Source organism: Callospermophilus lateralis, chromosome 1, assembly GCF_048772815.1.
Source record: "Callospermophilus lateralis isolate mCalLat2 chromosome 1, mCalLat2.hap1, whole genome shotgun sequence".
Classification (NCBI taxonomy): domain Eukaryota; kingdom Metazoa; phylum Chordata; class Mammalia; order Rodentia; family Sciuridae; genus Callospermophilus; species Callospermophilus lateralis.
The window spans coordinates 212,904,121-212,916,654 of NC_135305.1; the positions used below are offsets into that span (position 1 = coordinate 212,904,121).

Genomic DNA, 12,534 nt, shown 5'->3' on the forward strand with positions numbered 1-12,534 from the left:
ATGAATATACTAACTATCTAGGGTTGCCCCTTGCCTCATGTACACATGAATCAAAACACATTATTTTTACGATAGATACACATAAAATGAGATTCACTGTGGTGTGTTCATACATGCACATAGTATAGTTTGCTCAATTTCATATTATATTAAGCTAATTTTTAAAACAACTATTAATAAATAAAGGAGAACAGGGTAGGAAAGGGAAAAGATTGGGGGCCAAAGATGAGCAAATTATATTTCATATTTGTATGATTATGCTAAAATGATCCCTGATGTTATATATAACTGTAATGCACTAAAATTATAATGCACAAATATATAGCTCATAAGTATGTAGAAATATTGTTTCAATTGAAAAATTAAATAAATTAATCTCATAAACACAGTGACCAGCTCTTCAAAACACTACTATGCTAAAGTCTACATTATCAAGCAGAAGAGTCCAGGTCGTGATATCCAAAGGAATGAGAGATACAAAAGAGAAAAAAACTGACCTTTGATTTACCTCGATGACAAATTGCATTAATTGCATCAATATTCGACTCTACCTTTCTTCCCTGGGCACAGTAAAACTCATGAATATTTTAATAGTACAATGAAAGAAATATTATTCAATAAACTATGTCATGGAAGAATTGCTTATTCTTAAAAGATCCTTCATGGTCTGTGACATAAGTGGAAATTTACAAATTCTTCTGCTCCAATATTTGGAATAATTGTGGAGAATCAGAACAAAAAAAAAAAGCTAAAACCTGATGGATATCAGAACACAAAGCTTAATAAAGACATGTGGAAGTATAGACAGATGGAAATCGAGTTATGAGAACTCCAGGAAGCAAATGGAAGGAGAAAGTTGCACATTCACAATCTCATCGAAGAACAACAACTTCTGGCTCTGGGCTTTGCTGCCTGCAGTCATGAGCATGTGCTTCTGAAGCCCTAGGGCAATGGATCTTTTACACTTTCCCTCCAAAGAGCCTTAACAGGGCCCTCTTTACATCTTTATTCCTCAGACTGTAGATGAAGGGGTTCAGCATGGGGGTGACCACCGTGTACATCACTGAGGCTGTTGCACTGGAGCGTGAGCTGTGGGATACGGCAGAACTGAGGTACACACCCAGGCCTGTGCAGTAAAATAAGGAGACCACGGAGAGGTGAGAGGCACAGGTGGAGAAGGCTTTGTACTTGCCCTGAGCTGAAGAGATTGCACGGATGGAGGAGACTATCTTGGAGTAGGAGTAAAGGATGCCAGCGAGGGGACAAGTAGCCAAGAGCACAAGTGCAAAATTCATCACTATGTCATTAAGAAGGTTGTCAAAACAGGCAAGTTGGACCACCTGGTTAATTCACAGAAAAAGTGGGGGATTCCGATGTCTCTGCAGAAGGACAGTCGCAACACCATTAAGCTTTGCAACAAGGCATGCAGGACACTCAGGATCCAGCACACCAGAACCAGCAAACCACAGAGCCTGGGATTCATGATGGCAGTGTAGTGCAGGGGGTGGCAGATGGCCACAAACCTGTCATAGGCCATCACAGCCAGGAGGAAGTTGTCCAACTCTACAAAAACCAAAAAAAAAGTACATCTGCGTGATGCAGCCTGCATAGGTAATGGCCTTGCTGTGTGTCTGGATGTTCACCAGCATCTTGGGGACAGTGGTGGAGGTGAAGCAGATGTCCACAAAGGACAGGTTGGAGAGGAAGAAGTACATGGGCGTGTGCAGGTGGGAGTCTGAGATGATGGCCAGGATGATGAGCAGGTTCCCCAGCACAGTGACCAGGTACATGGAGAGGAACAGCCCAAAGATGAGGGGCTGCAGCTCTGGGTCCTCTGAAAATCCCAGAAGCAGGAATTCTGAGACCCTTGTATTGTTTCCTGGTTCCATCTGGTGGATGTGACTACCAAAAAGAGAAGAATAATATCACTCCTCATCACACATATGGACACTACTGATATGGCTGAAATGTTACAATTTGTATTTTCCAGTAAATAAATTAATTTCTGTTGTATCATGAATCTGGTCATTCTAGGGTATCCCTAGCCCCAATATTGTTATGAATTCCTGTCTCACTCTAAGCCTTTCCCCAAGAGTTCATGCATTGTACAGTTCTAATGAAAAATTACTTCTGACCATGGAGGAGCACATGCAGAGTGCTGGCCATGTTCCAGGCGCTGTCCAGGCCTCCACCACAAAATTTTCCCATCCCAATGATGGGCAAAGAATGTACACACATAGGCAAATCACAGTCTATTGCAGTTTTGTGCTAGCGATATATCACACGCATTGGCATGTGCGCCAACTCACTGAAGTATGCACATCAAACACATATGGTCCTCTGAATATTAATTGTAACTTAATAAAGCTGTTTTAAAATAAATAATCACATTACATGCCTGATGATGAAGCAGATATGATAAAAACAAAGGCAGGAAAATAGAGACAGCAGATAAGAGGTTGTATTTAAGTGTTGTATTTAAGTGTGTGTGTGTGTGTGTGTGTGTGTGTGTTGCTTGGGATTTTACAAAGCAAGAGCTCTAGGGCTCTAGCACTAGCTCACATCCCCAGCTCCTAGGACTGCTATTTACTGTAGGTGACCAGAAGCTCAATAGAGAGTGTGATGATTGAACAGAGTCCTCAGGGGATAGGGCAGGAGCCAGCAGGCAGCAGGCAATTTTACCTGGCAGAAGGAAGTGCCAGTGCAAAGGCCTGAGGGAGGAGTGTGTTTGGATGTCCAAGGGCGTCAGGGACCAGGGTGAAGAGGTAAATGAGAGAGAGGGAGAGTGATCAGAGATAGTGTCAGAAGATGCTGAAGAAGGAGGGGCCTCCCTCATGGAGCTGCATCTGCATGACACAGGGAGCCCTTCCTCCACACTGTACCCTCTTGCATATTATTAAATTCCTTCCCCAGGCACCTTTTTGAGTTGAAATGGAAATGCTACTTGCTACCCTTTAGTGTCCAGTTGATCTATGTTCTATGACCATCACCCTGAGCCCCAGTGCCCTTTCCTAAGGCTGGCACACATGCATACACACCACACTATCACCCCTGTGGCCTCTGACCTTCACACCACAGGGTTAGGCTCCTCGTGTATACAATTCAAGATCAAATTACCTTTCCCCTAATGTAGAAATGGCAGCCAGAACATCCATTTTTTAAAGCTTCTTATGGACAAATAAACACAGGGCAAGTACTGTTACGTTTTGCTAGATTACACCCTGCATTTAAAGAAACACACACACACAGGGAAAGATGTCAATAGACAGGAAAGTAGTGGGATGAAATGGACACGGGGTGGGAGGGGTGAGGTAATCAGCTCAGGGTCCCTGAGAGACCAACAGGAGGAAACTGCTCCCTTGGTTCCAGCAGCATTCCAGCCCGGTCTGTCTCCTGGGTGCCCAGCAAAATAAGAAAGGAGCAGAAATAAACACATCCAAAGTCAAAAATAGAGATGTCTTTATGGTTTCAAAGTGATAAAGAAATGATCCAAAGATAAAAGGACAAAGGGGAATAAATTAACAATTCAGAAAATGTTCTATAAAAGTACAACAGAATCTTGTCGTGGTGTTATATGATAGAGGACCTCTTGTTTTTCCTGTGCCTCTTCCAGGTCTCCTTGACCAGTTGGTTTTGATCTGATGGCTGAGGAGTCCTCTTCCTCATTTTTCTCATGTGACACCTTTTTTTTTTTGCGGGGGGGTGGATTTTAATTTTTTTTAACAAAGCCCACAGGTGCACTCTGGCCCTGGTTCTGCCCTTCAGCCAAGCAGCAGAGGTCTCCCCAGCCACTCTCCACAAACCCATGCACATACCATGTCAGTCCTGTCCTTTTGCTCCCTTCCCATGGCTGGGGCGTTGTGTTATGACACATTTATCTCTCTGTTCTCAGTCTATGACCTGATAAAACCGGATACAGGTGAGCAGAGACTTCATCTGCTCTGTTCACCTTTTATTTTCACAAAGGTAAAGAAGTCTATCTGCAATTACTAGAGAAAAATGTGACAGTAGTAAGTTAGGCAATTCAAAAAAATGCAAGGAGAATGCAACCAGGCTCCATAGAACTGCTTACAAACAGCTATGTTCAACAAATTGAACAGAGGCTCAAGAGCTAGCAAAATGAGGTGACAGTGTGGCTCAGTAGTAGAGCCCTTGCCAGCATGACCAAGGGTCCAGTTCCATCCCTTGCAATGCAAAAGCAAAACTAACCAAAACAAGACATAAGGCAGGAACAAGTCCAAGATATCAACATGAATTAATAATTAAATTGGCAAAAGATTTGGCATATCAGAATATAAATGTAATGTTCCTATAATATTCTGACAATAAATTCTTCGCTATCACTTGTTGAATGAATAAAGAATTGAGTCTGAGTGTATGTCAACATTTCAAATATGATAAAGTTTCATTTCAATTTAGTAGAAGATTAGACTGTGGATTAAATGTTCACATAAATGTCTGGAAGAAAATGAAGTTGGCCCCCTACCTCACATGTTAACAATAAGCAAACAGGTAAAGATGTGAGTTTAAAAACACACAATTGATTTTAGATGAACATCTAGAAATTATATTAATAATCTACAGTGAGCAAGAACCTAGTAAAGCAAGAAACTCAGATGTAAGAAGACAGATATGTACACTAAAAAAATTAAATGATTTTTATGGTCAAAAGTGTCACCTGAGAAGCTAATGGAGAAACAATAATTTGTAAAAATCACTCAAATACCAATACTGATAGAAAATGTGCAAAGGATTATAAAGGGAAGTCAAAATAGCAATGAAATATACAAACATATGCTCAAGGACAGTAATAGTTTAAGAAACATCAAGAAATATTTTTTTCCCAGCACCCAGCCTTAGCAAAAGTCCCTGAAGAGCTGTTCTATTGATTGTGGTTAGAATTTTTAAACAGAAATCTGAAGAAACCTAAAAATGCCAAAAGGACAGATCTTTAATTCAAGGTCTCTCGAGCTCCCCATTATAGACATAAGTGACAAGTGATTCTTTGAGGTGGAGTCTGTCCTGTGCATTGTGGGTTGGTGAGCAGTATCCCTGACCTCTCATGACTCCATTCCGACATAACAGCCAAAAATGTCTGCAAAACTTGCTCAGTGTCCCTTGGGGCACAGGGAGGGAGATGATTGCTTCTTTTGAGCAGCACTTGTTTGAACTTAATAGCTCCATATTTTTTGCAACATTGAAATAAAACTGAATTAATGAGAACAAATTTGAAAGTATGAACAGCACAGCCCCATTATGAAATATTGTGCATCCTTTGAAATGCATACAGTGCATTGAGTTAGTCATCTGCAGGAAGTCCACAGCAATTATAGAGTGAGAACAGAAGGGGGGACAACTAGAAAAGAATACTGCACCAAATGCAGAGAGCATTTATGATGTGCATGGGATTGTACTCACTCATTGGCATAAAAGTATATGAGCATGTGTGTATGCATAATATAGAAAGAAAAACTTTAAAATAGACTGAGAATTGGGCTGGGATTGTGACTGAGTGGTAGAGTGCTCACCTAGCATGGGCAGGACCCGGGTTTGATTCTCAGCACCACATAAAAATAAAGGCATTGTGTTGTGTCCATCTACAGAAAAAAGAGATTCTCTCTCTCTCTCTCTCTCTCTCTCTCTCTCTCTCTCTCTCAAAAAAAAATAGACTGAGAATTTACAGAAGAAAATGATAGCATTTAGTATAGTGTTTTTCTCCTTAAGGCATGAGTTCATGGATTTATTCTTGTCTAAAAAATTTATTTAATATCCTCACATCAATTTATTCATTAGGTTTTGGTTTTTGTTTTCTTTGGCAAGGTTGAGTATCAAGCCCAAGGCCTTGTGAATGCTAGGCAAGATCTCCACAACTTAGCTGCAACCTCAGCTCGATTTTCTAAACTGATACATAAGACCTGTACATGTTAATAGGGTACAGTGTGAGAATTCAGTGTATGTATTCAATATGCAATGCTCAAATCAGGATAGTGAGCATTTCCTTGTCCTTAAATATTTATCAATTTTTAGTGTTGAAAATCTTCTAATTTCTTCTTTCTAATTCTTTATAAGAATATAAAATTAAGCCTGTAATTCCATAAGTTTGAGAGGCTGAGGCAGGAGGATTGGGAATTCAAAGTCTGCCTCAGCAAAACCGAGGTGCTAAGCAACTTGGTGAAATCCTGTCTCTAAAAAAATGCAAAATAGGGCTGGGGATGTGGCTCAGTTGGCGAGTGTCCCTGAGTTCAATCCCTGGTACCCATTCCCCGCTTCAAAAAAAAATTTTATATATATATATATATATATATATATATATATATATATATATATAATTAAAAGCTGGTCTACTGTTTTGAAGTAATTTTATATTTTTCCTATGAATATAAAATCATGGCTATAAAAATACAGAATAAGATGAGCTGCAGTCATTGTCCTGTGAAGATTGGCATTTATGGCTCTTAAGTAAGTGTGTGTTTTTGTGCCCACCAACAACCTCCTCCTGACTCTCCTCCACACTTCCTCCCTTCGACTGAGCACACATTTTACTTTTCACTATTTAAGTTTTTAGTTTTCTCATTTTTATTTGTGTATATTCATTGTGCATATTAATGGGACTCATGTGACTTTTCAATACCAGCATAGAGCTCACACTGATTGAAACAAAACTGGATGAAAATCTAAATCATCTAAAAGAAAAGTTATGAAATATTAATGATTTAATAATATCCACCCAGGTTCTAATTCAGGAATAAACTGCCAAAAACTCATAAATATTAGAATTTGAAGGAAATCCTCTACAATGCACAGTGGTAACAATGTTGAAAGTCTGAATTGGTTTTATATAAAGGTAAGTGTATCCTAATACACACAATATAGATGGGAGGAGCTTTAATCAAATGGGAAGGAAGCTCCAATGCCTTCCCAGGGAGGCTGAAGCCAACGCCTCTCTGAGAAATGTACCTGATCACAAAAAGCTAAGGGTCACAATAAGCAGCAACAGAAATGTGAAAACAAGTTGGAAAATACACATAAAAACACGACCCATCAGCACTAGAGATGCACAAGAACTGTGAAGCAAGAACTCACAAGTAAAGAATACCAATTGCTGGGCTCTTTCAGAAATAAAGTGGGAACATGATCCAACTGAATGACTGGACTACACAAAGTTCATAAATTTTCACACATTCCTACAAATATCTCTAAACACACATGAAACAAACTAAAAGGCAAACAGGGAGTTTGGGGTGAGGGCACTCCAATACTTTGTAAGAATACACTGAAAAAAATGGGGAAAATGCCCTTGTGGTGTCTATGCAAGTGTCTCCAGGGAGACACTTTGCAATGCAGAGGTAACTGGCTACCAACCCACACAAATGTGCAGCCTCACAGATATTTCAAAGTAAGGCTCTTAGGCACATCTATACTCAGCTCTGACATATGCCTTTCCATGTGAACATCAAAGGAGGAAATAATGCTTTCAGAAGTGAGTTCATGAACTTCTGTTGTAAGATACTACTTGCAAGATCCTTAATATGGATCCTTGCCAACAATACACAAAGGTAATCAAATATTTCTCATCTTAAGCACACACACATTTTAAAAATGTCTTAAACTAACTTCTTCTCCCTTCACAATTAAAGCCTATTCCTCTACTCCCTTAATTGCAAAGATCCTTGGGTCTCTGTTCTTTCTCTGGGAGCTCTGGACGCCTCTGTATCATCTTCTCTTCAGCCTCTGTTAGCTCCATTTCATGGTCAGCAGTGAACCCTGCATTAACCAGTGCAATGTTCACTTCTCAGCTAAGTGTTATGATTCAACGCAGCCTGTGAATAAATCATCCATCAGTGCAGCATGTGGCCACAGCAGCCCTGCTGTGGGCTAGCTCAGCCTGGCTCTCCTCTGACCTCAGCTAAAGAGTCTGGGGTTCCATTCTCTCTGCTGCTCTCCTGCAGTGTCCACTGAGCTCTCAGACTCACCTGGAGACCAGCTCTGGGAGGAATGTCTCCCTGTGGAAGTGCAAGGTCCTTCCTGGGTGTACTTGATGGTGACTGAAGCTCTGTCCCCAGAAAACACAGCAGGAAGGAGTTGAGTGCTGGGCTCCTAGGCAGACTGAAGACCTCAAAGACACCTCCACGTGCTCCTGTCCAGCACAGGGCTGTGCACTGAGGGACCACATCAGAGCAGAGAGCCACAGCTCCCTATATCTGCTCATTAGCTCATTTTCCTCTTGTTCCCCTGAGGGACACTGGCCTGGAAAGACAGGAAATTCTTCCTGCTAATTCTCTGTTCCCAAGTGGTCAGTTTATAAGCAGGTTAACCTAGTTTTTATTGTTCCTCCAGGGAATCAACTGCCTTGCAGAGGTCCAGCCTCCAGGCACATCATCCTCCTGTGACCCAAAGTATTTTTTAAGCCTGACACCGATGAGCTCATCTTGAATGGTGCTCATGTGCTTAAAAGCATGAACCAGTGGTGGGAAAAAAAGCACCAGAAAACCAGAAACTGGTTGTGCCCTCTTTAACAAGGGAAAGCATTCTGTTCCTGTGGTATAAAGCCTTGGTCACTACGCTTCTTGCCCTCATGGTCCTTTCCCAGACTATCAGGAAATATAGAGTTCTGTAAAATCTTATTGTATTGCTTCTTTTTAGACATACGTGACAGTAGAATGTATTTTGGCATAATCCATACCTGCGGTATAACCTAATCTAATTAGGATCCTATTCTTGTGGTTGATGGTGAAGAGGGGAAGAAAGAAGTCCATTGGATTAGACAAAGGGAAGGAAGGGAAGGAAGGGAGAAGGAAATAGGAAGGACAGTAGAATTAATCAAACAAAGCTTTCCTGTCCTTGTATTTGAATACACAACCAGGGTAACTCCACATTATGTACAATCACAAGAATATGAAATTGATAGTTTTAACACATGTTAAAGGCTCCCATTCAGCGCCTCGTTTTGAAATATTTATTAAGAACAGATGCACTAAGTTCTTACTGTGCTCCATAATCTGAGATGAGCATCTGATAAGAATCGTGCATTTCACATTTAGTGAAGTCTGTTCCATGAAGTCTATTTTGGGTAGTGACACTACTGTGAACTCCATCTCCACTGCAGAAACTGGGCTGACAAATGCAGCTACATTTGGAGACATGGGACCTTCATTTGAATTCTGGCATGATGCTTCTGTTTCTCAAAACATGGGCCTCTTGATTTCAACTGCATATATGTTTCCCCTGGGGTTATTTGGCAATGACTGCAAGGTGGTAGTAAACACCCAGGATAGCTCCCAACACAAATAATCACCCTGCCCCCACGTGTCAGCAGTGAGAAGTTGCTCAAAACCAATTCAAGACCAACTTCACTATGTATAAGAATTAACAGAGATGTGATTTCCAGTGCAAATTTTTAAGTCGTAGGTCTCCTGGAACTCCCTATTATAACAAGGTCCAGAGTGGTCCTGGTTCTGAAGGTCCTGGTCCATGGACCTAACTTGGAATAGCAAGACTGAGATGCTCTGTGGAGTCTGGTGTAGATAGTTTCACGTCTTCTCCTCCCAAATTGTCTTTGTATGTTATTCTGAGTGGAAGTGCATCCACTCACTCTAGAGACTGTAATGACCCCTTTGTTCTGTTATTATTATATATTCTTTCGTATTAGTGGGGAGTGAAGCCAGAAGTGACCTACTGGTGGGCTACACAACTGGAACTTTTATCTGTTTGTTTATTTTGAGCCATGATCTCCCAAACTTGCCCAGCCTCAGCCTCCAAGTCAAAAGGATTAAAGGTACGCACCACAATTGCCAGACAATAATCCCATACAAGGGCTCTTGAGTGACAAGTAATGTAATTCTGACAAAGACATTTTAGTAGGCAGAACAATGATCTCCTAAAGATGTGCAGACACTAATAAAAAGAAACTGAATTAAAAAAATTCTTTTCCCTTTTTAATGACTTATTATTAGCACATTAGAGTGATGTATATACAGTGGTGCTCATTTTGACATACTCACGCACACAGAATATAATATGCTCCAACTCAGTCCCCAGGACTTCCCCTTTCCCTGCTCTCCTTCCTCCCTATTCCCCTTCCTGTATTCCACTGGTCTCTATCTATTTATTTATTGTGTTTTTAGTTGTCATCTTATACGTAAACATGAAGCTGGAACTCGCTGCAGTGTGTCCATTTGTGTACGTGACACACTTGTGTCTATTTCACTCTGCAGTCCCCCTTTCCCCATCCCTGCTCCCTCCACCTCCAGCTCCTTCCTTGACGCCACTGTTCTCCCTTTTAGTTTCATGAGATTCCCTTTCTATTCCTCATTTCTCTCTAGCTTCCACGTGGGAGAGAGAACTTTGACCCTTGATGCTCTGAGCCTGGCTTGTTTCATTTAGAACCATGTTCTCCAGGTCCATCCACTTAGCAGCAAAGTCCATGATTAAATTTCTCTTTATAGCTGAGTAAAACTCCATCATATGTATATACCATATTTTCTTTATCCATTTACTTTGAATTTTTAAAACCATAATGACTTTTAATAAATTACATTAGCGTAATAAATGAAAATGTTAAATAAAAGTAGTTAAAATGCTCACACACACAGGAACGATAATGCAAAACAGAGAAACTGTGGCCTAAGATTTTGCTCAAGTACAAATTGCAAAAATTGTTCTCAGGTTCCCAGTGCTGCTGTTTCCATGAACATAGTAAAAGACATAACGATTTTATCAATAAAACAGAAAAGAACCCAAATCAATAAAAGATATGTCAGGTGGGAAGAAATTATCTGTAAGAAACCTTGGGTCTCTGTGATGTAACGTTTCCTGTTTGGAAGAAAAGGTGAGCGGACAAAGTGCAAAACCTCTTGCCTTTCAGAGAAATAAGAAAGCTGGGTAAAGAGAGATGGTTACAGGGCACAGAGGTCAAAACTAGAATCATGTGACCTCCAGGAGGTAAACTGAATGAAAGGGCATCACTTTCACAATCAGATCAAAGATCTGCAACTCTGGCTCTGAGGCTTTGCTGCCTGCAGCCCTGGCATGTGCTCCCGAACCCCAGGACAAGAGTCTTTCATAATTTCCCTCCAGAGAGCCTTCTCAGGGCTCCCTTCACATCCTTATTCCTCAGGCTGTAGATGAAGGGGTTCAGCATCAGGGTGACCACGGTGTACATTACAGAGGCTGTTGCACTGGAGGGTAAGCTCTGGGTTGCAGCAGAATTGAAGTACACATCAAAGCCTGTGCCATAAAATAAGGAGACCACAGAGAGGTGAGATGCACAGGTGGAGAAGGCTTTGTACCTGCCCTGAGCTGATGAGTTTGCACAGATGGAGGACACGATCTTGGAGTAGGAGTAAAGGATGCCAGCCAGGGGGCCAACTCCCAGCAACACAGTTACAAGATACCTCATCAAATCATTAAGAAAGGTGTCAGAGCAGGCAAGTTGAACCACCTAGTTAAGTTCACCAGAAAAGTGGGGGATTTCTATGTTTATGCCGAAGGACAGCCTCAAGACCATTAAGCTCTGCAACAAGGCATGCAGGACACTCAGGATCCAGCACACCAGAACCAGCAAACCACAGAGCCTGGGATTCATGATGACAGTGTACTGCAGCGTGTGGCAGATGGCCACATACATGTCATAGGCTATCATAGCCAGGAGGAAGTTGTCCAGCTCTACAAAAATAAAGAAAAAAAAACACAACTGGGTGATGCCACCTGCTTAGGTAATGGTCTTGCTCTGCATCTGGATGTTCACCAGCATCTTGGGGACGGTGGTGGAGGTGAAGCAGATGTCCACAAAGGACAGGTTGGAGAGGAAGAAGTACATAGGCATGTGCAGGTGAGAGTCTGAGATGGTGGCCAGGATGATGAGCAGGTTCCCCAGCACAGTGACCAGGTACATGGAGAGGAACAGCCCAAAGATGAGGGGCTGCAGTTCTGGGTCCTCTGAAATTCCCTGGAGAGGAAATTGTGAAATTCTTATATTGTTTCCTGAGTCCATGGGAGATGTCACTACCAGAGAGAGAGAAAAAATGTGACTACTCTTCACACATATCGACACCACAGATATAGTTAAGTGTTACAATTTGTATTTTTCATTAAATAAATTAATTTCTGTTTGGATTCTGGGTCTGGTTATGCCAGGACATCCCTAATGCCATTGTTCTTTAGGAATTCTGTCTCACTCTAAGTCTTCTCCCCAAGAGCTCATGAAATGTGCACTTTTAAGGAGAGATAACTTCTCACCATGGAGGAGCACATGTCGAGTGCTGGCCACATTCCAGGCACTGTCCAGGCCTCAGCAACCAAAGCTCCTACATCCCAATGATGGGCAAAGAGCATATGTTTGATAGAAAAATCACAGATATAATTCCTCTTTAGGTAGAGCTTATGGCCTATATTTGCATATGCATATTTGCATTTCCATATCCATAACTCCTATTGTACACATTAAATACATATGGTCCTTTGAGTATTAATTATACCTCAACAAAGCTGTTCAAAAAAGAAATCAAGCTATATCAGTTGCAGGGGTCCAAGTAA

At 41.3% G+C, this 12,534-nt stretch overlaps 1 protein-coding gene and 1 pseudogene across 1 annotated transcript; both read right to left on the minus strand.

The window, feature by feature from the left end:
• Nucleotides 1–959: 959 nt before the first annotated feature.
• Nucleotides 960–1,889, minus strand: LOC143386802 (olfactory receptor 7A17-like; annotated as a pseudogene).
• Nucleotides 1,890–11,059: 9,170 nt separating this feature from the next.
• Nucleotides 11,060–12,252, minus strand: LOC143386809 (olfactory receptor 7A10-like). The gene is made up of 4 exons (XM_077110248.1): nucleotides 12,238–12,252; nucleotides 11,728–11,947; nucleotides 11,552–11,664; nucleotides 11,060–11,440 (listed from the first exon to the last, which is right to left on the minus strand). The coding sequence occupies exons 1-4, from the start codon at nucleotides 12,250–12,252 to the stop codon at nucleotides 11,060–11,062; spliced, it is 729 nt and encodes a 242-aa protein (XP_076966363.1).
• Between the last annotated feature and the right edge of the window lie 282 nt (nucleotides 12,253–12,534).